We start from the raw sequence: 21,382 nt of genomic DNA on the forward strand, positions 1-21,382 counted from the left end.
CTTACTGTCTTCCTCCTAGACCTACCTTACTTTTCCCAGTATTCTACTCAACTTACAGTACTATTATTTTCAGAGCTGTATTTATAGCTGTTTCTCTCATTTAAATATTCGTTTAAAACTGTATAATCCCACCTAGCGTGGGAGATTCGTACAGGCTATCACTTTAGCCATAGCAAAACAGGGAGAATTGGTGCGCTCAGTACATTCTTAGATGCAACCTTCACGTCGCCGTGTGCCGGCTGGTGCAGATACCAAGAAGCCGTGACTCAGCATGCCTCACAGGAAACACACAGAGCCAGCTGCAGTGGCTGCACCACGGTGTGCGAGGGCTTTGCAGCGTTTGTGCCTGCTGCTTTAGCCCGTCATGCTGCAGATGCACAACTTTTCCCCGGTGAGGCACAGGAGATCAGGACCTGGGGTGGGGGAGGGAGGGAAGGAGGGGGAGAGGAGAGTGCCTGAATCTTTCTTTCTGAAACTCTTAGTACTTCTCCTGCACAGAATGGGTGACAGTTCTGAACTGCAAATAAATTTAATGAAAACACACCCTTGTGCAGCACAGACCCATAGTTCTGGGTATTCGGTGAAAGCTGCTGATGGCTGTAGGAAGTACAGTCTGCTTTAAACAGCAGGTTCAGCAGCACCAGTTACAAGACACCCTAAACTATTCTAGAGAAGGACAGTAATTTACTCTTTTCAGGGAAAAAAATATATATCATTCCTGACAATTTTTTTCCCCTAGAACACAGATGAATACTTACATTTCTTTCATGTGTATACTCATTTACAGAAACTACCCCGCAAAATATCCCTTGATATTTGCATCCATACAAACCAGTACGTTTCTATGTTAGAAGGGCGGACAGCCAAGCAAAAAAAAAAAAAAAAAGAAAATATGGTCTGCAACAACTGCAAGCTCGGCTTCTTTCTTTTGCTGCACAGCGTTATCAGGAATAGATGTGGTAGGTAAAGTTCCAGCGACGTACCTTCGGTCGGGAATACTTGGTCGGGCAGCTCCTTACAGGAGAGTTTACCACGAGAGGGAGCTCTCAAACAGCCAGACAACTTCAGCAAACGACAGCGGAGAAACACGTCAGAATCAGGCAGCAGCCAAAAAATTCGGTCAGCCTAATCCCGACATGTAAATGCGTACAATTCCTTATGAAAAAAGTAATTTTAAACTATATGTATGTAAATGCTTTTGTATGCGTTAAACCACAAGTACTTTTAGAAAATTCTCTCCCCATCTGAGGAAGAACCCTGCAACTTCTTACCTGAGAAAACCTTCCTTGGATCAATACTGCTGATGTAGGAGTTCCTTGAGTAGTAAACGACTGCTGAGTCTGTCCCATTTATAGAAGGACTTGCATTACAGAAACAAAGGCAAGCCCAGCCAGAGACCAACAAATCAGATCATACATGTTTTTCTCTTCCCCTTCTCATTCCCACGCAGTGAGAAGTGGGTTGCTTTGTGTAAACGGCGGCAGAGTCTGGCACTGCACTAGTGTTACTAGGATGAGTAGCACTGCTCCGCCTGGTTTGGCAAGTTGTATCTATGTAACGAGAAAGGCTCCATTCTGCACGTTTTTTCATATTCTTCAGTGCAGTCACTGTCTTGCAATCTTTCTGCAGCTAATGAAAATGCCATGATTTGTTTTGCAAGAACAGAGATTTTGCCATTCCGAGGCCAAAATGCACCCAGCTACATGTCCCTTGATACTGTTCTGCAGTACACTGTGTGCTCACCAGCTTTTACTTTTCAGGTCAGATGACACAAGTATTTTGGATCCTTTTCTAGTTCTTTCATGCTGCTGTTACAAACAGTAGCATGACAGTACAAAGGTAATTGCATTTATATTGAACTAGTTCTCACAGGTATTTTAACTAAAAGTTTAATCAAATAATTAAGTTTAAAAATTAGGAAATTTTTGTATCAATGGACTAAATTATGTTGAGCTATTGCATCCCAAATTTTTTCCAACATGACATGAATCATTATACAGCAATTAAGGTTTTACACAGAACACTGGCATACTGTATTCCTCCACAAAAATTTAAAGATAGAAAATCATAATTGATAAAAGTCTATCAAACTAACCTGCTGCACAAAACAGATGCAAACCTTTGCTTGACAAACCACGGTCAAATACTTCTATCACTAGAGACAAACATCTCTGTCGCTGTGCAAAAAGGACATAAAGAATGCTAAGTTATGCAGCAGTGCTTTGAGTAATTATGTAAGGCATGGTAGACTAACATGATGAAAGACAAGTTGTCACTTACATGTTAATTCTGACACTATTTTTTATTACCTGCAGTTTTTCATTTGTTCTTCCTTCTCTATATCACACGAATCAAGAAAATTAGCAAATGACTCATAAAAGATTTATCAAGGTGAATGATTTAATTGCAGTGTCTACATGTTAAAACATATTTGACAATAAGGAACAAATTAATGCCTTGGAGTACTCCAGTAATCAGGCATCAGTCTGATCGCCCCTCACACCTGATTTCTGTGATCCAATTAACTTAGTATGTACAAGAAAAATACCAGACTACTAGTTTCAACTCTTTACTGTTTTATAAATAAGCATATGAAAGCAATCTCTATTAAATATGTAATTTCAAGAATATTCATGGCACAAGCCTAAATGTAGCTGAGTTCACCAAGTACATTTTTAATAGTTACATGTAATTTCATCTTTAAAACCTTGTGAGAAAAATGGGCAACTCTTCAACTATCTTGGTACATATATTACAACATGATCATCAGAACATTCCTTCATGAATTATTTATTTATATTCAAAAGAGATTTATTACTTCATTATTCTGATATTGTTAATCAGAGGGAGGAATTGAAATGATACTTTAAAGTTATCAACAGTGATAAATTCAACTGGAAAGGATACACATCATCCTTTTGCAATGAATGACAGAAAAGACACAAAATAAATACCTATACAACATGGATAACCAAATCTGCCACATTTCTGTTTAAAATAGCACAGTATTTTACCTCTTGACAGTATTAAGAAAACCCTCACTGTACTCATCTCCAACATATAAAAAAATAAAAGCCTATGATTCTTCCAGAAGAAGGTGGTATATGACTGAAGGTAAAAGGTGGTATATGACTGAAGGACACTACCTCCAAGACGCCATCTGAACATTTGATTCAAGTCACTCCGGATGGAACATGTCACAGAAGTGCTGACCCAGTTGCTGGGGAATCCAACAGGCAGGACAACTTTCTCATGGATTTCTTCAGTGTCAACCTAGACTACATCAAGTGTAATTTATGGGAACTTTCTGAGTGACTCATGCTTAAATTCACTCTATTTTTATTACTATGGCCTAGGTTTGCTATTTGTGATTAATAGAACTTTTTATCTGAGGCTTTTTAGGGGATTTTTATGGTTCTTTCAGTGATGGGATCATCTCCTCTGTATGGGAAGGGTTTCTCAGAAGGGGAAGTCAGTCTGTGGAAGCAGCTTTTCTGCTGCAATGTCTGACAGGCCTGCTACAGAAGATCGATAACCAGGTTGCATGAGCTCTGAGCCAGTTAAGGCTTACTGCTAGCAAAGAAAGGAGGGTAGAACACAGCCTAAAGCACACTACGTGCTTTCTTATCAGCCAGAGGAACAAAGCTCACGGCATCCTCCCTCCCCAGCCTGCTGGTACAATTCTCGCCTTTTTCAGAACAGGATAATACGTGCAATAATTGTGCAGCACACTCAGATGGGATGGGGGCGTAGAAACAGGTTTGGTGTGCAATTCAGGTTGAAAATGCACCTCACTGGATTAGTGTCATTTACCTCAGCTCCTGCTGTAATTGCTCTGGTTGCTAGCAAGTCACATTGAGAAGACTAAAGGAAATTTTGATTCGGCATTCAATTAGGGGGTTTAATTGCTCTGCAAAATATTATGCATTGTACAAATACACAAGAGTAGTGGATTTATGCTCACATGCTTGCATATCAAAAAGAAGATTGCGTTCCAAAGGAAGAAATCTCCTTAACTGAGAATAAGAAGCTTTAAAAGATCTTTGGCTTGAATGAAAATGCCTTCTTTTTGGAGCCTAGCCCACATCCCTAGGTATAAAGTCCACCAGGACTCTGTGAGGACATCTACAACAAAACCATGTCCTTTGTCCAAGCTGGGGAACTGCTCTAGATTCAATGTTGGAGTGCTACTCCTGCCTTGCTAAAAATGGAAACGAGCATCCAGAACCTCTATTTGCCAAATCCAAATGCTATTTGTTTGCAGAGAAAAAAGTCAACCAACATTTAATGATCCCCCCAAAAGAAAAAAAAAAATCCTCTCAGTGCTAAGATTTCAAATGAAATTGCCTTGATCTTATCAAAACACCTCATCAATAAAAAGGCTACCCATTTTCTATTATATCAATAACAGTACATCAAAACAGTGTATCCATAATCAATACTGTATAAAGGCACTAGTCATGGCAGGTAGTCATAGGATCACCGGATAAAATACAGTGGTCTAATCCCGTGATTTTACAGCAAGGCAATTATTTTCTACTGTGGTTTTTAAGAAAACACTTATTATGTGAAATGGAAAAAAAAGAAAGGCCACATAGCCCAGCATGACTTTTTGCCCTCAGCATAGCTTTGCAATGCCGTCTTTGAGTTGACAAAATAGTTCTGATATTTCAAGTGCGTCTTAATATACTTTACCCTTCCCCTCAGTTTCAATGCTAGTCACAGCAACTGGATTACCTAACCAGTGTGTTTGCTTTGAATCAAGAGAAATTCAAAATGTAGTGCCACGAGCTTTACCCCCCTCTTTTTGCTTAGGATTTTCTTTCTTCAGAGATTGACCTTAACTTGGACTGTAACGAAAAGTGAATTTTATATCACTTGGGGTTTTTTTTTCAGATAGTTTGGACAAGGACAGAAATTGTTTACAGTTGTTAATACTCCAAGAGTCCTGTATCATCTACTCAGTTCTTTCCTACTTAGCCAATACTATTAGGTCAACAATTACTTCTAAAACTTTCATAGCATGATATTTGTTTTTTAAACATACAACACCGGTGAATCAGATTCTAGTGCACTGATAAAAAATATAGCAATACAGTTTTATTTTTCTGATATTTATTTTTTCACTTCCAGAAGTTTCTTGGGTCCCATTTTCCTAGAAAAGCAATCTGTAATTCCGTATCTTCACAAGTGGCATTGTACATACAGGACAAGAACTATTCAGCCCCATCCAAAATGCCTTTTTTTTAATAAGTGCACAGGGAAATCCGTTGTGAAAACACGATGAGCAGTTCATAATCTTCTTGTAAAATTATAATAAGCTCAAAGTAAATACATACATTTCTGTTTTAAAGGCATCTTTAATCTTTTTAACTGTCTTCATTATGCCTAGGGATTGATGAAGCATGGGATCCTCAAGTTGCTACATCTCACCAAAATCAACAAAAGGCTGCTTGTTGTCTTGCCTCCTGCTATGCCTGTAGATGGAGAGCTCCGGTTTTTTGGTTTTTTTTCCAGATCAATGGGACAGAAGGAAAGTGGAGAATTCCTGAGGAAAGGATTTGTGAGAAGCAGACAAGTAGGAACACTGTAGCACCAACTTAGTTTGGTTTACACTGGTGCCCAGCAGCATTTTGCAGGTGTGGTTCCTCAGTCTAAATCCAGCAGCCAAATGAAGGGAGTACCTTGCTTTCCTGCAGGCTCACTCTTCTCCAGTGTAAGAACTAACAAGGCAAGTGAGACAGCCAGACTGTGCTGTCTTGAAACTAAGTTGAGCTTTAATAACACAAAGGCTGTCATTGAATGACAGCCCTTGTCTTTCCCATCTAGTTTCCAGCTGTCTGCTTCTACTTCACCTGCTCCAACTTTGGTACTTGAGTGAGAAAATTTAGGAATCCGAATCAGCAAAAAGCTAGTTATGTGATTGAAAAAAAAAAGGAGAAAAATGAATAAAAATATTATCTCTCTGAACTGTTTAAGTGAAGACAAATAAAAACCAGCTGTGGTGTAAGGAAGGGAAGAATTGTATACATGACAACAGGAGAAGAAAAGGACTGCTTGTACCAGCAGTGGCTTCCAGTGTAGTGTTAAGGTGAACCCTCCCAATATCAGAGAGGCAGGAGGCCAAAATCACTGTCCACTGCCATTGACAGAGGTTGTAACTCTTCCCATCTTCCCAGTCCCATGCTTCTGCCTGTAGGACTCATGAGCCAGCCCAGCTCACCGACACCAGCTCTGTCATTTAGCCCATTAAATCAACCCAAGTGGTCAGTGTATGCACTGGGTCTGGCACGGGGGGCTAAGACAGGGGCCAAGTGGAGCAGCTTGGGTGAGAGGAGAGGAAAAGTGACCTCCTCTGCTTTCCTTTCCCTGCATAAGCCATAATCGTCCCTTCAGAGGCCTCAGAGACCAATGCAGAGGGACAGAGAGGGGCTGCCTTTCCCAACATCAAGGGGACTTGCACCAGTTTAAACTGGCCCTAAAGTTACAGCCCCTCACTTAAGGGTCTCTGTTTTAATTCAGGTCGATTCCTGGCAGTCTGCATGTGGGTCAACCATGCTGGGGCTGTACTTAGGAAATTGCTATCTATGAACTTCTGTGTGTAGTTTTGAGATTCTCAGTACAATAAAAACAAGGAGTTACTGGAGACAGTCCAGCAGAGGGCCACAAAGATGATTAGAGGTCTGGAGCATCTCTTACGAGGAGAGACTGTAGGAGCTGGGGCTGTTTAGTCAAGAGGGAGGGGAGGGGAGGGGAGGGGAGGGGAGGGGAGGGGAGGGGAGGGGAGGGGAGGGGAGGGGAGGGGAGGGGAGGCGAGGCGAGGCGAGGCGAGGCGAGGCGAGGCGAGGCGAGGCGAGGCGAGGCGAGGCGAGGCGAGGCGAGGCGAGGCGAGGCGAGGCGAGGCGAGGGCCATAAAGTAAATACAAGAAGTTTCACCTCAGCATGAGGAAGATCTTGTGAATCCCTGCACCAAACTGCCCAGGGAGTTCATGGAGTCTCCCTCTCTGGGAACATTCAAATCCCATCTGGACGTGCCTGTGTTACCTCCTCTAGGTGATCCTGCCTTGGCATGGGGTTGGACTACATGATCTCCAGAGGTCCCATCCAACTCTAACTGTGATTCATTGATTCTGTGTAAATAATGGCGCGGAAAGTCCGGTGGGTTGTGCTGGATTTATGTAATAGCACTGAGCACCCAGGCTTGCGCAACTCTGAAATTAATAATCCGTGTCTCTCTGGAGTGTTGCCGCACTCCGCATAACAAACCCGATTTTGCGGACAGCAACGTCGCAGAGCCAACCACACCTGGAGTACCGGGACGGCTCCACGGGGATCTCCCCACTTTACACCTGGGCATTGAGCAAGGCGGGAGGGGTTGCAGGGCATGACTGTGCAAAGCCGGGACAGCGCTCGGAAGGCGGAGAGATTAAGGGAGGAGAGCTCCCGAGCATTTCAGCACCTTTCGCACCTCTTCTGTTCTTCCAACACTTCCCCTCTCTCCTCAGGGGCGCCGGACCGGCACCGCGGCGATCAGCGGCACGGAGGGCGCATGCGCCTCGCACTGCCGCCGGACACGACCCGCAGGGGTCCCGGCGGAGCGCCCGGCGGGAGCGCGCACTGCCCGCCCATCGGCCCGTCCGCCCGCCCATCCATCCATCCATCCATCCATCCATCCATCCATCCATCCGTCCATCCATCCATCCGTCCATCCGTCCATCCGTCCGTCCGTCCGTCCGTCCGTCCGTCCGTCCGTCCGTCCGTCCGTCCGTCCCTCCCGCCGCAGCGCAGTGCGGTGCGGGAGGCGCCGCACGGGCGCGCGCCCTCCCAGGGGAAGCGGGAGCCGCGGCGGGAGGCGGGGCCGCGCGGGCCACGCCCGGTGTGTCCGCCTGGCGCCGGCCGGGGCGGTAGCGGCGGCGGCGGGAGGTGCAACTTCCACGGGACGGAGGCGGCGCTGGCGCCGCGGAGCCCGGTGGGGGAAGGCGCGGCGAAGCGTGAGCGGCTTCCTGGGGGACTTTCCCGGTCCGGTCCGGTCCAGTCCGCGGTGGAGGGGAGCGGGCGGCGCTGAGCCCCGCCGGGACGAAAGTTCGGGAGCCGCCCCGCGGGCGGGCAGGAGGGGCCGGAGGCCGCGGCATCAGGAACATGAGAGGTCCGCCGTGGCCTCGTCGGTGCCCGTGAGAGGCGGCCCGCAGATCTCTCCTTGGGCGGGAGGAGAGAAGGCAGAGCGAGCGGGGGCGGCAGCACCTCCCGCGGGGACCCCCCCGAGCCCGCGGCCGGCGTGCCTGCGAGCCCCTCCAGCCGCAGCGCCTGTTCTCGAGCTCTATTTCCCGTCCCCCGGCGGGGGAAGAGGAGGGGCGGCGGCGGGGAGCCCTGTCGGGATCCCTCGGGACGGCGCCGAGGCGGCTGGAAAGCCCTGAGCAGGAGTAAGCGGCTGCCGCCGACCCCTGCGCAGCGCCGCGTTCCCTTCCCGCCGGGGGCTTCCCCCTGCGGGGGTGCGAGTGCGCATGGGGGCGGCGGGCGCGGAGCCGGGGCGGGGAGCGCCGGGAGCGGCTCCATGAGGACGGCAGGCCTGTCCGCGCTCCCGCCGCCCGCCCTGCCCTGCCCGCGCTTCCGACCCTGAGGCCCTCGGCTCGCCTACGAAGAAACTTTTCCGCAGCGTCCGAAGATGGAGCCTGCCGGCATGGATTATTTCTGCGAGCAGGTACAGCAGAAGGACGTGGGCCGCAGGATGCAGGTTGGCCAAGAGCTGCTGGAGTATCTGGGCGACCCGGCGAGGTCCCCCGATCTGGAGCAGGACCAGCAGCGCCTTGACAAAGTGATCGACGAATTAACATCGTGGGTCAACTCCAGTAATTTTAAGGTAAGGCTGCTCGGCGGGGCCCGGTACGGGAAGACCATGATTCATCATGGTAGGGAGGTGCGGAGCCCCGGGTTACTTTTTAATCAGGTAAGACCAGAAACAAAACTACAGCTCCCCGCACAAAGGGGAATTCCAAAATTTTGGAAGGGTGGTTAATGTTTTATTGTTTCTATTCCTCTGTCCTTAAAGAAGCAGTAATAGAAGTTTTGGTTTTGCCTTTATCGTTGGCTAGATGGTGTTTTGGCTTGGATTTGAGGGGTTTTTTACGGCACAATGTTAAAAAATCCCCCGGACAACTAAAATACACACTGAGGTTGTGTTTCTTACTCAGAAACAAGATAGGTGATGATTATTTTCCTTATTTTTCTTTCGCTACCACTCCTATTCCATGGTCTCGGTACTTGGGTGTAATGTTTCATGGGATTGCCATCGTTTTCTGCAGGCCGTAAAGAGTGCTGCTTCACCGGATTTGTATCACGTTGTGTGTATTTCAGACGATTTAATGAATAACTGGCTTCTTGGGGCTCCCACTGTAAGTTTAAAGTTGTTTACATCGTCTTTAGGTGACTTTCCTGTACCTGGGAAGTTATGCGGTATCCTTACAGCGGCCCGATGATGACTCACGTTTCGTTTTTCTGTGTGCGTGTGTCTTTTAGACGGAGCCACGGGAGAAGAGCGATCACTCCCTCACACAGTGTAACACTTGCGAGTTGTTCTGACGTCGGTCAGCCGACAAGGCGATTGACAGCGCAGTTTTAGTGCCAAGGACAGTCGTGTTCGCATTGGCGATTTTTTTAAATTTATTTTTTTAACATTTTTCCCCCCCGCGGTGCGTGTGCGCGGCGCGGCCGGGCAGGCCCCCGCTGCCGCCGCCGGGGGGCGCTGCCGGGCCGCGCTGCGCGCCCGGGGCTCTCGGCCGGGCCAGCTCCGCCCTGCCCTCGTAACGTGATCCACTCGCACTTTGGACCTTTAACTCCCTGCGGTGAGCCTATTCTCGCTCTTTTTCTGTTTTCTGAGACACGGGACGAGGGCGCAGAGTCGCCTCTAAGGGCAGTGTGTTCCTGAAATTGATGGGTTTTTTCCCCCTCCGTTGACCTTACTCCGCCAGTGTTTGCACGTAGCAACTTCTGAGTTTGAGGTGTGAAAATAATAAAGGCTTAACTCCATTTGCACGTATGATTTATTTATTTTGGAAGCATGTTTGTCGGTAAAGGTCAAGTTAGCTTGAGGAAGTAGCATATGCTGGACAAATACAATTTATTTGCCTTTAGATTCATCATCTGAGGGCAGCTGTTGGTGATAAGATTGATTACTGCGAAATCCAGACAAGTCTTTAAAAATACTCTTTTGCGTGGAGAGGGATAGGTACTTACCTAACAGGGTAATGTAAAAGTTTCTTCCTGCAGTTATAAATTAACAGAATTAGGCATTAAGACTGGAAATACAATTTTCAAGATGTATTTTTCATAGTGCAAGAAATTTTGCTTGCTGTTGATGTAAGGTGACAGAACTTAGCTGTTTGGACTGTAGGATGAATGAGAACTGTGCTGTGCTCCACAAGCATCAGTCACAGAAAGGAGATCCCCTAGCCCAACCTGCCTGCTGAAGCAGGTTCACCAAGAACAGGTTGCGCAGAATCAGAGCCGGGCAGGTTTTGAATATCTCCAGTGGAGACTCCACAACCTCTCTGGGGGAGCCTGTTCAAGTCCTCTGTCACCATCAAAGTAAAGGAAATTTTTCCCTCATATTCAAATGGAACTGTTGTGTTTCGGTTTGCGCCTGTTGCCCATCGTTACATCTCTGGGTACCACTGAAAAGAGGTGTGCAGAATGAGAGTATTATAAATTCTAAGAGTTTTGAAGATAACTTGCAAAATCATTATTTTTGTTATGTCTTCTCTGTGTCCACGTACTGGTGGCTCTTTATTGTGTTTCAAAGCATGTCACATATGTTAGAGCATGGTGTTAGTCACAGGTTTGATCCCTGTAGAGGCCATCACTTAAGAGCTGGGCTCGATGATCCCTGTGGGTCCCTTCCAGCTCGGAAGTTTCTGTGATTATATTAATGGCAGCAGCACAAGATTTTGGGCGTTTTGCTCATGATCAGTTCCAGTGTTCTGGCTGTGGTAGTGACTGCCAGCATGTGCTGCTTTAAAATGAAGATTAATATTCTAGAAAAGTGGCTTGTGTCTTACTTGCGTATTTTGTCTCATGCAAGCACAGATATTTAAATGTTGCATCCTATTTTGTTATTAAACTCAGGCGCTGAACAATAGAAAGTAGTGAATGCCACAGGCTTATCTGATTTTTGATTGCTGAATTATTTAACATACTGTTGGTCACCCTTTACTGAGGAATGGATATTTAGAGTACTCAAACAATTCTGCTGAAGATCTTACAGGTCTTCAAAGTTCCTGAGTAATGAATCCCTCCCAGTTGACGTGACGTGGTCATATCACAAGCAGTGGTAGTGGCTGGAGACTCAGAACTGCTGAGCTAGATGAATTGAAGATACAAGTGGGGAATGCTGGAGGAAGTTTTGAGGGAGAGCATTATTTCTGCTCGTGGTGATGGGTATGGATAATAAGGGGATAACTTATGTGACTTGCCCTGATTGTGCCATATATTCCCACTGAAAGCTCAGTTCTTGCAGGCAGTGCACTCTGCTGACCATAGTGAAAGAGGAGATTGCATGATCTGGGAGCTCTGGTCTCAACTCTTAAGCTGTGCCTGTGAAAACTTTCTGATACGCCGTCCTAGAAAGTTTTTGGCTCATGTAACCAGAAGGGAAACGATCTGGAGGTAGTAGGAGGGTTGGCTTAGCAGGCTTGATAATGAGTAGGGAAAAAAGAGAATAAGTGTTCAGTAAACAAGTTGGACTCAATGATCTCAAAGGCCTTCTAAACCATTCTATAATTCTCGACGTGGGCTAGTTATCAGCAAGGTTGAATTAACTCATCTCAAAAAGATTTTGGCCACATAAAACAGTGCTTTTGCTGTTCTGAAGTTTGCAAGTCTTTATAGTTATTTAATAAACAACCTGGCAATTCCAAACTGAGAGAGCAGATAGGAAAATTTCTGTGTTCATCTACCTCATTGAAGTGGAAAACACAATTACTGGCTTGAGTTACTGGTGAATCAAAAAGGTGGGATTAAGAATGTGTTAACTCATCTGCAGGTGGTTCAGAGTTGTAGTGAAAATTGGTTGCAGAACATGGGGAATTACCTAGAGAGACATGAATCTATTGTGTTATGAGGACTTCACTTACAATGTCTATGCAGTCAGTGATAAATTGGCTTACAAAGACCCTTGAAAGCCTTGCAGCATCAAGGAGTACACACAAGATGTGCAGAATTTAAGCATTTGTTTTTTATCTCACTAGAATGAAAGAATTCCTCGCTGTACTGAAAATTGTTTGCTTGGTGATCTGGTTTATTTCATATCAGTTGGGTCTGATCTCTCTCCTTCTACAATGCAGAGATTTGGGGTTTTGGGTGTCTGTCAGTCTGCATCCCTCCTCCCTCAACTGTTTGCCCAAGGTCATGAGGAATAGGAGTAGGTTAGTTGAATGCAAAGTATTAAGAATTGAGCGATGGTATTATTCTGCTGGTATTTGTTCTCAAACTGAAATATTTAGCAATCTCAGAAAATGGGAACAGTGCTATTGTTTGTGTTTGGACTCAGAGGTGAACTTCAAAGAGTAAATTAATTGCCCATTCTGAGGGTAGTACTACTGACAGATACTTGCTGGCATTACTGGGTTAGCCTGCATCTTCATCTATGTATACATGAGTTTTATTTAACGTGTCTCTTAGGTCTCTCCCATACTCAGTAGTCACTTGAAATAATTACAAGATTATCTAACTGTGCAGTCTGGTGACTCAAACTGTTCCATGTCTCACTCAAGTAATCTCCAAACCTGCTTTGAACTTCCACTGAAGAGATGCGGGATGAGGAAATACTGCTTTTCATGTAGAGCTTTGCAAATCTACTCTTGGCTGCTAGCATGTTGTGGAGTCTTTTAAGAACACCAGAATTGAGCAGTTACCCTCATTAAAATTATTTTTTGAGCAATAAAGCCACCTTTTGGTTCTTTAAGCAAATCACACCTAACAGAAGTAACAAAAACCTATGACCAAAATGATGGTAGTTTCTCAAGGTAATTTTATATGAGAAGAGTAATCAGGAATGTTTGTAACTGCGAGTCACCTTTGGATTTCTCGCCTTTGTTGTTAATATCTTAGCTTGTTTTATTCCTCAAGTGCAACAGAAAAATAATCAATAATTGCTGGTTTTATGCCAGAGCAGCAGATTGTTTGCCATGGGAAGAAGAAAATCTGATTTCATTCTATCTCTTTCTGGTAGTGTGGATAAAAACTCTTTCTTTTAGGCAAATCCTTGGAATTATCTCTTATTCTATGCTTCTTTAAGAGTGAGATTTTTCTGAGCTTTGTTTGTCTCAACACCAAATACCGAAAGATACTAAAATACCAGTAATCTTGCTGTTGCATTTTTGTATTTCCTTGGTTTGGCAAGTATTTATTTTGGTTTGTCTTTAGTTCGACAAAAGGCCAGCAGGAGGAGCTTTCAGTTTCCAGAATGGAAGATTTAAACTGTAATTTTGCAAATAGGTAAAGACAAGTGGTTAGGATGCTTGTCTGAAGTACTTGCAAAGAGATGGCAACACTTAAAACTTGGCTGACTGCACGTATGTGTGTGAGGTGGACGCTACAATTTAAAATTATCTGAACAAAATGGATACTGAGATCTGAAAAAAAGGAGTTGAGAGATAAAACATGTGAGGCTGCACATTTGATTACAAATAACTGAATGCACAAATGCAGGATGTGGGGCATGTGATTGAGTAGCAGACCTTAGGAAGAAAATCTGTGGGTTGTTTTGGATCTGAAGTTGAACACAAGCCAGCATATGCTGCACAAAAGGCAAATGCCATAGTGAGTTGTAGGACTGTAACGTGCAGGACAGAGAAATGGAATAAAAGAGTACCCAGCTTAAACCTTTATTTTTCAGTTACTGTGTAGGTCCCGGTATTTCCTTAGTCTTTGTTAGCAAACAATGGTAATTTACATGTCTTTGAAGAAGTGTTTGACTTTGAGCTCTTTGCTGAATTTTTCCTTCTTCAAGTTTTGTTTGATCTTGGCTGTGTGGGAGCTCCTTTCTTTTTTCTATGTAATGAGAATGTGATTTGACCTGTCCATGTATGAATCCAGTTTTAGTTTTCAAGCTCAGTGATTTGATTCCTTCTTCAGTAATAGTTACTATTTTTTTCATGTATTTTTTATGTTCCGTTCGAGATACATTAGGTCAACAATTGAATATTAGCCAAATAATCAAGCAGATCTCCTGAAGACAAGGGACACTTGCAGGAAGTTTTAATTATTTTTATTAAAGCTAATTTTGTCTGGTCTTTAATTGGGAATGGGGAATGTATAGTCTTAAAGTCTCAGGCATCTCTTCCAGAGGTGGAAATGACAGTTCCCTGTTGTTCTGCAGCTTCAGTTTGTGTTATCCAGCCTAACTGTACTCACTATTGGAACAGCAGCTCTGCTGCTCATGTGGCCAGGTGTTCTGTTCTCACTGTCGTTCTTGAGGCAATTAACTTTTTGTCAATGTTGAATTCATTTTCCGGTGTTTCAGCAAGCTGATTTGACTTGTGTTACAGGAGATTTTAGTGCACCAGATCAAATATGCCCATGGGTCAAGAGGGATAACAGGACCATCATTTTTAGCCTGCAGTTTGATTGACTTGGGTGAGGGTAGAGAGGCTTTCCAAGCACTGTGCAGTGTGTAAGAGGAGAGGTGCATCCTTCAGAGCAGAGCTTGCAGCAGTCAGCGCGGGTGAGCTGTGTGATTTTAGTGGCACTTCTGATTCAAACAGTTTCTGTCCCTGGCTGAGGAATGGTGCTGGTGTGTCATGCCTGCAGTGCTCTGATCTGAGTGCCTGTGAGGCTGCACAGCCAACAGGCTCAGGGAGGAGATATGTCTGAGAAGATGCCTTCTCTTGTTCATTTGTTGGGCTGGTTTCCTAAAGTGGGCTGCTGTTCATCTGCATGAATGCTTCTCTTCCCACAGCAGAGGAGCTGGTGCAGAGGTGGGAGTAAGTAGCAGAGAATGGGGATCACTGTATTTTTGATACAATTTAAATAAGAGGAAATGGGAAAGGAAATAAGAGACCTTGGGCACAAAAAGAATTAAATTCTTTTGAAAGAACTGAGTCCTAAAATAAAGTGTCTCTTTGTTTTGCACCATCAATGTGCTTAGAAAGGCTTTTGACTGCAATTTTCTTGCTGGAAAAAAAGTTGGATTTTTTAAAATTAATTATTTATTCGAAAGAGAAATACCATACATCTCATTGTCTTCCCACTGAACCCTGCTTTTAAAGAGGCTCTGTCTTGAAACTTTTTCCACTTCAGCACATAAAGTTTTAGCCAAACAATCTCAAAAAGAAAATGGCTTACAATGTAAGGTGTTGCTGCATCATATATTTTTGGGTTTTGCTCGCAGTCCTTGGAACAGTATCTATGAAAAATTTATGACAACAGATAGGGGAAGAATGTTTAATGCATATGTGATGCAGACTGGAGATGTTCCTGTAACGGATCAAGCTGGAGGCACTACGCAAATTTTAGAATACTGTGTTGTCCACAGAATACAGAAGTTTGGAGATCACATTTGCAGTCTGAATTCAGTTTGAAGATCATGAGAGATTTGGAAATAACAGAAGGTTGTAAACATTTTTTTTCAGTGACCATTTTGAGTATTACATTAATGTGTTCTTCAGAATTGGTTAAATGTTTATTAATTAATGTGGGCAGATATGATATGAAACTAAAGTTCCCAACTTGGGGAAAGGGCATTAAAACATATTTCCTTTTTTTATTTTTAATAAGCTCTAAAATTTTTTATGAGAGCACTATGTTTGCTTGTTCTGGCTCCAGTCCAGGAGAGGTCAAGGTAACAGGGACCTCCCAGAATTGTGCCTATTGAGAGGTCCCCTGAAAAAACCAAGCCTTTTCAGGGCAGAAATACACTCTTCAGTCTCTGGATAAATATGGGTGATTCATTCAGCAATCCTCTGGGTAGTGTGGTTACTTGAAGTAGGATGCTGAAATGCTCCGTGGTTGGCCATCACAGGAGAATTGTGAAGGGAAGGTTGTCACAAGTTTCATAGTCTGTACCCCTTTTGAGACAATGAGGGTTGCAGCTGATGGGTGGTTTTAACAGTAGCAAAGATTGGATACTTGGGCGACTCTTACCTTGTAGGCCTAAGTAAAGCTGCAAAATGTCATTTTGAAGTCAGGAATGTTGCTGTTTTAGATGGAGGTGGCTCTGCATTTGCTAATGAACTTGGACTCCAGTTGTTGAGCTTGAAGATAGATACCAGCAGCTCTGTCTGTCTCCTTGCAATGTGCAATATATGTTAAAAAGAAAAAAACCAACATACTATTAGTATTGGAAGTGTGTTGTTAGTGCCCTTGAAGGTGAAACAAGCAAGAGAATGGAAATAATGCTTTCTTGTCAGCTAAAATATCTAAAGTATAGATGATGTGTGTGGTAGCTTCAGCAGCTGGGACTGCAGTTTTGGCTTCTGTCAGCAGAGGCAGCTGCCCAACTGCTGCTGAGTGGCAGGGAGAATGGAATCTGAAGATGACATGGCTGGGACTGAAGAACCACATGGGTTGAAGAAAAGATCTAGGAAAACGGAAGCTTCATTCTGCCCATGGGGCCAGGGCACCGTTTTGTATCTCTGCAAGCTTTTGAGTTAAGGGGTGGAAGGGAATATGGGTAGATCTCAGCAAAGTGGATAGAATTGCAGTGGGAAACAGTAAAGGGAGGAAAAAGTATGGAACAGGGGAGCAGAAGTTTGTCCTGAAAGATGAGTAGAGAGAATTAAGAATGTGAAACTTGAAGAAGTGAAGCGCAATATACTGTACGTACATACATGTTTTTGTTTCGTGTTATGCTGCTTGCAGGGTTCTTGAGATGATGAGAAGGTATACCTTGGGTCTTGGTTGACAACACTTCAAAAAAAAAAAAAAACCTCATGAAGTTTTTGCATATGTCTTGTTCCAGCTCTGCCGCACTGGAACAATGCTTGCTCTTGCAGGGCGTAGTTGTTTGGCATGCTGTATTCTGTTTGTCAGTAATTGTTAGTGATACCACAGCTGTCCCCATGGTGACAGGACAGCCAATGCCTTAACTTCATTCTTTGGAGTTCCAGATAGTGACCTCCATAATTCCCCCATTAGAGTCTCATGACTAGTTCACAGATCCCGATCTACAGAATCTGTGTTTCTGTATGGTTCAGAGATCCTTTGACCAAATCCAAGGATATTTGTATTAATGTCATTTGGCAACTTACACAAGTAGAGATGTTTTCCTGGTCGTGTCCTGCCCCTAGCTGTCCCCCACAGGGATGGAAAATTACAGAATCACAATGAAAATAACAGTAAGAATGCATGGTTATCCAGGTGTGGTTTGAAGAACAGTATTTCTTTTTCTAGCAAAAAACTTAGGTGCCTGGAAGTTGTCCACAGAAGAGCAGGGGCAGTGCTGTAAAGTGTGTGCAGAAGGAGAGCTGGAAAAGGAACAAGCTGCAAAGCAAGAATAGGCTCAATTACTAATTATTGGTTCTATTCATAATCGTATTTTGGTTGGAACATCTTGATTTCACTAAAGAGTCTGGTCTTTTTTTATCAAGAACAGATAAAATATTTTTCAGTTGGTTTGGCAGCTTTTTTGTGGTCTGAGAAGTCAAGGATGGTCTTAGCTTGTTAAAGAATAGCAACTAACCAACTCCAGTTCAAATGAGCCTAAATTTCTTTTCCCCTATGAACTTTAAAAGCACTGTTTAAATGCTTCAAACAATGGTGAGCTGATGAATCAGTCTTGACATACAAAGGCTCTTTCTAGACAGCAAGCAAAAGGCTTAATGAATGCAGAGTAAGAAACAAATCCATTGATTTTAATCCCAGAAGGCATTCATCCTTCATTGGAGCTGTTGGGGAAAGAGCAGTGATGCTGGTGAAAGGTTTTTCTATTGATAGTGGAGGGCCTGTGTTGGTAAATGGTCCCACACAGTGTCTCAGAGCTTGGAACCTCTTTGTTGCAGGTCTTCTGCAGAACCTCTAAGTTGTGCCTCAACTTATGATTTAAATTTTTTTTTTTTGAATGCTATTTATGTGACCCCATATACATTAAGGACTCTTTCCGAAGGGCTGCTTGAATATTGCACAGATGATACCTATGAGGAGATGCTGAAGCTTAGAGCATTGTCTATCAGAACAGAGAAATACTAAAACTGATTTACAAAACCAGTAGGTGGTAGTTCACTTGCTATCCTCTGTAGTTGTGTGGTTCAGCTGACTTGTTTTGTAATGTGAGATGAAAGCAAATTTTGTAGCTAGAACCGTTTCCCATTACTTCAACTTGTGGTCACACTTATGTTCTAACTCTCCAGTTATTGTGGCTTTTCATACCTGTTACCTTTTCAAAGTTGCAGACCACAGAGGACTTTGCATGAGGTAAAGCTCATGCATGCGTGCTTTATTGTCTTTAAGTTTCTGAGTTGCTGTTCATGGTGGACGTCTTCAAGACAGATTTTGCAAAGATAATCAAACGTGCAGAGGAGAGAGAGACTTTGTAAAAAGTACCTTTACAGAAGGAAAAGCTCCTGTTTGTGCAAAACACTTGCATGGAAAGGTAACTTTCTTAAAAGTTGTCAGTGTAAGTCTCAGGTAGGGCTTGTAGTCAGCAAACAGAAGCATGGGAAAACAATGGATCCAGAATGAATTTGTTTCTTTCAGGCATTGGTTTTTAGATGGAGCTTTTGACTATGGTTTCATATTGCTTGATAATACGGAAAATAACATTAAAGAAAAAACCTTGTGGAAAGCCTCGACATTACCATAAAAGCTAATTTACATTTTTTTTTTTGCCTAAGTAAGTTACTAGGTATAGTGTTCTGTTTTCCTAAGCTGTAGGTAGAGTTACTTGTTGGCAATATATTAATTTAAGCCAGTGATGCCATCTATTTATATATGCTATTCTGTGTTTTAGTATGTAATAAAATTGTCTCCAGGTAAGGTGTACTAACTGGGAACTAAGTTTTATACCTCCTTTTTAAAAGAAGATCTGCTGTACTAATACTGCATTTATTAAAACCAGCTTAATTATGTAGTTGCTTCTCATCCTGAGTTTTATGGAGACCTTATTTGTCTAGTTTCCTATGGAAACAAGGCTCATGTGATGCTGTGTGCGTGGGCCATGTGTATCACATGCATATCCACTCAAATTTTTTTTGGCCTGCTGCCTAGTGTGGACAATTGTGACAGATAGGGATCTCAAGGAAACAGAGGGGTCCAAAAAATACGGTTCCAAATTTTCTGAAAATAAACAGCTAATAAGGGAGAGGAATTCTAGCCATGAATTCAAGGGGAAAAATTTGCAGTGCCTGTCTTCCTAGAAAATAAAGAGGAGGAAAAGCTGTAAGGAGCGCCCAAGCTTGAGAAGGTTGTGCCTTTGGCAAATGGTTGTTCCTTTTGCACCTTCACAGGCAGCAAATTGAGGTAACTACAAGTTGTGAAAATGCAGGTTCTGGTGTTCCTTATGTATTATAGGAAATACAGAATGAAATCTTGGAACAATATGCAGGATAGTAAGCAGTACAAGAAGTGTCCCAACTTCTTAAAATAATTTGGTCTAACTGGTAATTGCTGTTTGTGTTTTTGTTTCTATATTAATGGATATTATTGTGTCATCTAGCTTCTGTTTATGGATGGGAAATTCCTCAAAATTCCAGTAGTATTTTGAATTTCCTTTTTTTCCTGTTTTGGTTTGGGTTTTGTTGTTGTTATGGGTTGGGTTGGTTTTTGTTTTGGTTTTGTTTTTCTTGCTGTTGTTGTTTTTGTTTGGTTTGAGGGGTTCTCTATTACGTTTTTAATGAGCAAATGAAAAATTAAGCTTCCCTAGCTTAACAAGCAGGTGGACAAATGGTGTAGTCTGAACCACTAGGGAAAGCAGAATTAGCTTCTCAGTTATTTTCTTTTGGGAGTTTGGAAAATGATGTAATGACCTTAGTGGATGAGCTAAGTGGCCAGATTGAAGTAAGCTCTTATCTGGAAAACCTTTAAACCATGTCTTTGTTTGGGTTTTGTAGTTGAAAGTACAAAGACATTGGATTTCTAATATTTGTTTTCTTCTGTTTTAAGACAAGAACTAAAAAAATCTGAACTCCTCTGGTGTATGTAAATAAACTTGATCCATTCCAAACATATTCTGATAACTTTGTCTTAAGAGCTTTGAAGGAATTACTAGTTCTTCAACTGAAACTTCAATTTACTTTACGATAGTTTTTCAGCATGCTTGCATTTATGTCTAATTTATTTGAAATATATTCTAAAATATTCTTTAGTGATCTGGTTTATAATAGCTAATGCTTTTGTTTCAACAGGTATCACTACTGGGATTAGATGTTCTAGGTGCCTTTGTTGACAGACTATCAGGACGCTTTAAACCTTATATAGGAACTGGTGAGTGAAATACAACTTTTTTTCTTAAGACCAAACAGTAGAAGACACTTCCCCCCCTCCCTTAGCAGCTGAAGTGGAACATGTTGAAAACTTCTTGAGCTAATTATACTGTCCTGGCAGGCATCTTACTGGTGTTGGAATGGAAATAATTGTATAGTAGCATGTCAGTATTCATTTGTCATGCAGTCACTGATTTCTTAGGTGGCGGTTGGCATTTTTTTAAAGGTTCCAGGAGTGTCTTTCCAGTAATTAGTTTCATGCTATAATGGTTACTTACCATTCCCTGAGACAGTCCTCTAAAATTTACATTGAAATGCAAGTATTATCTTTAACTTGTGTTAAAGATGGAAGGTTTTATTTGCAGATCACTTTAATCAGAGCTTTATGTCTGCTGAAGCCTGTAGTCTCAGAGGATTATGCGGTCCACCTCCTGTTAGATAACTGGACTGTAGCTTTTAGTAGTCTAAAGTTTTTATGGGATGAAAAAAAAAAAAATTACTGACTGTTACTCCTGTGTGAAATGTTTACTCAAATGAATTTCAGATTAGTGGATCTACATGTGCTGGAGTATGAGACATTTGTTCTGGGAGGTACAAGCAAACTACACTGATCAACTCATTTTACTGCTGCCTTTGAAAAGAGATAGTGATATTAGGACATTAACATTGGTGTTATAGCACTGGCTGTTTTTGACAGAAGTTTCTAGTTAATGTCCTTTTTCAAAATCTGCATGAGATAAGTTACTTTTTGTTCCCTGATCCCCAACTATCTCAATTTGTCAGAATTTTAAGCTTCCTCTTCTTTACATGACTAGTTTTGTATTTAAGAGCTATAAAATAAAATGTCAAAATTTAGGAATACAAAGTATAATTTATGACAGGCTGCTAACTAAATTAATTGAAAGCATATTTCAGTATGCTGTGGAACTACTGCGGTAGAGTGCTACAGAATTTAAATCTGTTTTGTTGTGAAG

General features: G+C 42.8%; 2 protein-coding genes across 14 annotated transcripts in view; one reads left to right on the plus strand and one right to left on the minus strand.

The window, feature by feature from the left end:
• Positions 1–7,530: 7,530 nt before the first annotated feature.
• LOC138105143 (proline-rich protein HaeIII subfamily 1-like) lies at positions 7,531–8,553 on the minus strand. The gene has a single exon (XM_069004808.1). It carries the CDS (start codon positions 8,551–8,553, stop codon positions 7,531–7,533), a length of 1,023 nt encoding a protein of 340 aa, XP_068860909.1.
• Positions 8,012–21,382, plus strand: part of CLASP2 (cytoplasmic linker associated protein 2) — a 146,690-nt gene continuing 133,319 nt past the window's right edge. For 3 of the 13 annotated variants that reach the window (XM_069007707.1, XM_069007708.1, XM_069007713.1), the window contains exons 1-2: positions 8,556–8,857; positions 20,331–20,409. In XM_069007707.1, coding sequence (XP_068863808.1) covers positions 8,663–8,857; positions 20,331–20,409 — 274 coding nt within the window. In that variant the 5' untranslated portion in view covers positions 8,556–8,662. Of the gene's footprint in view, positions 8,858–20,330; positions 20,410–21,382 lie in introns of all 13 variants that reach the window. The other 10 variants (XM_069007714.1, XM_069007710.1, XM_069007711.1 and 7 more) reach the window with 6 other exon arrangements.

This window comes from Aphelocoma coerulescens, chromosome 2 (assembly GCF_041296385.1).
Source record: "Aphelocoma coerulescens isolate FSJ_1873_10779 chromosome 2, UR_Acoe_1.0, whole genome shotgun sequence".
Classification (NCBI taxonomy): domain Eukaryota; kingdom Metazoa; phylum Chordata; class Aves; order Passeriformes; family Corvidae; genus Aphelocoma; species Aphelocoma coerulescens.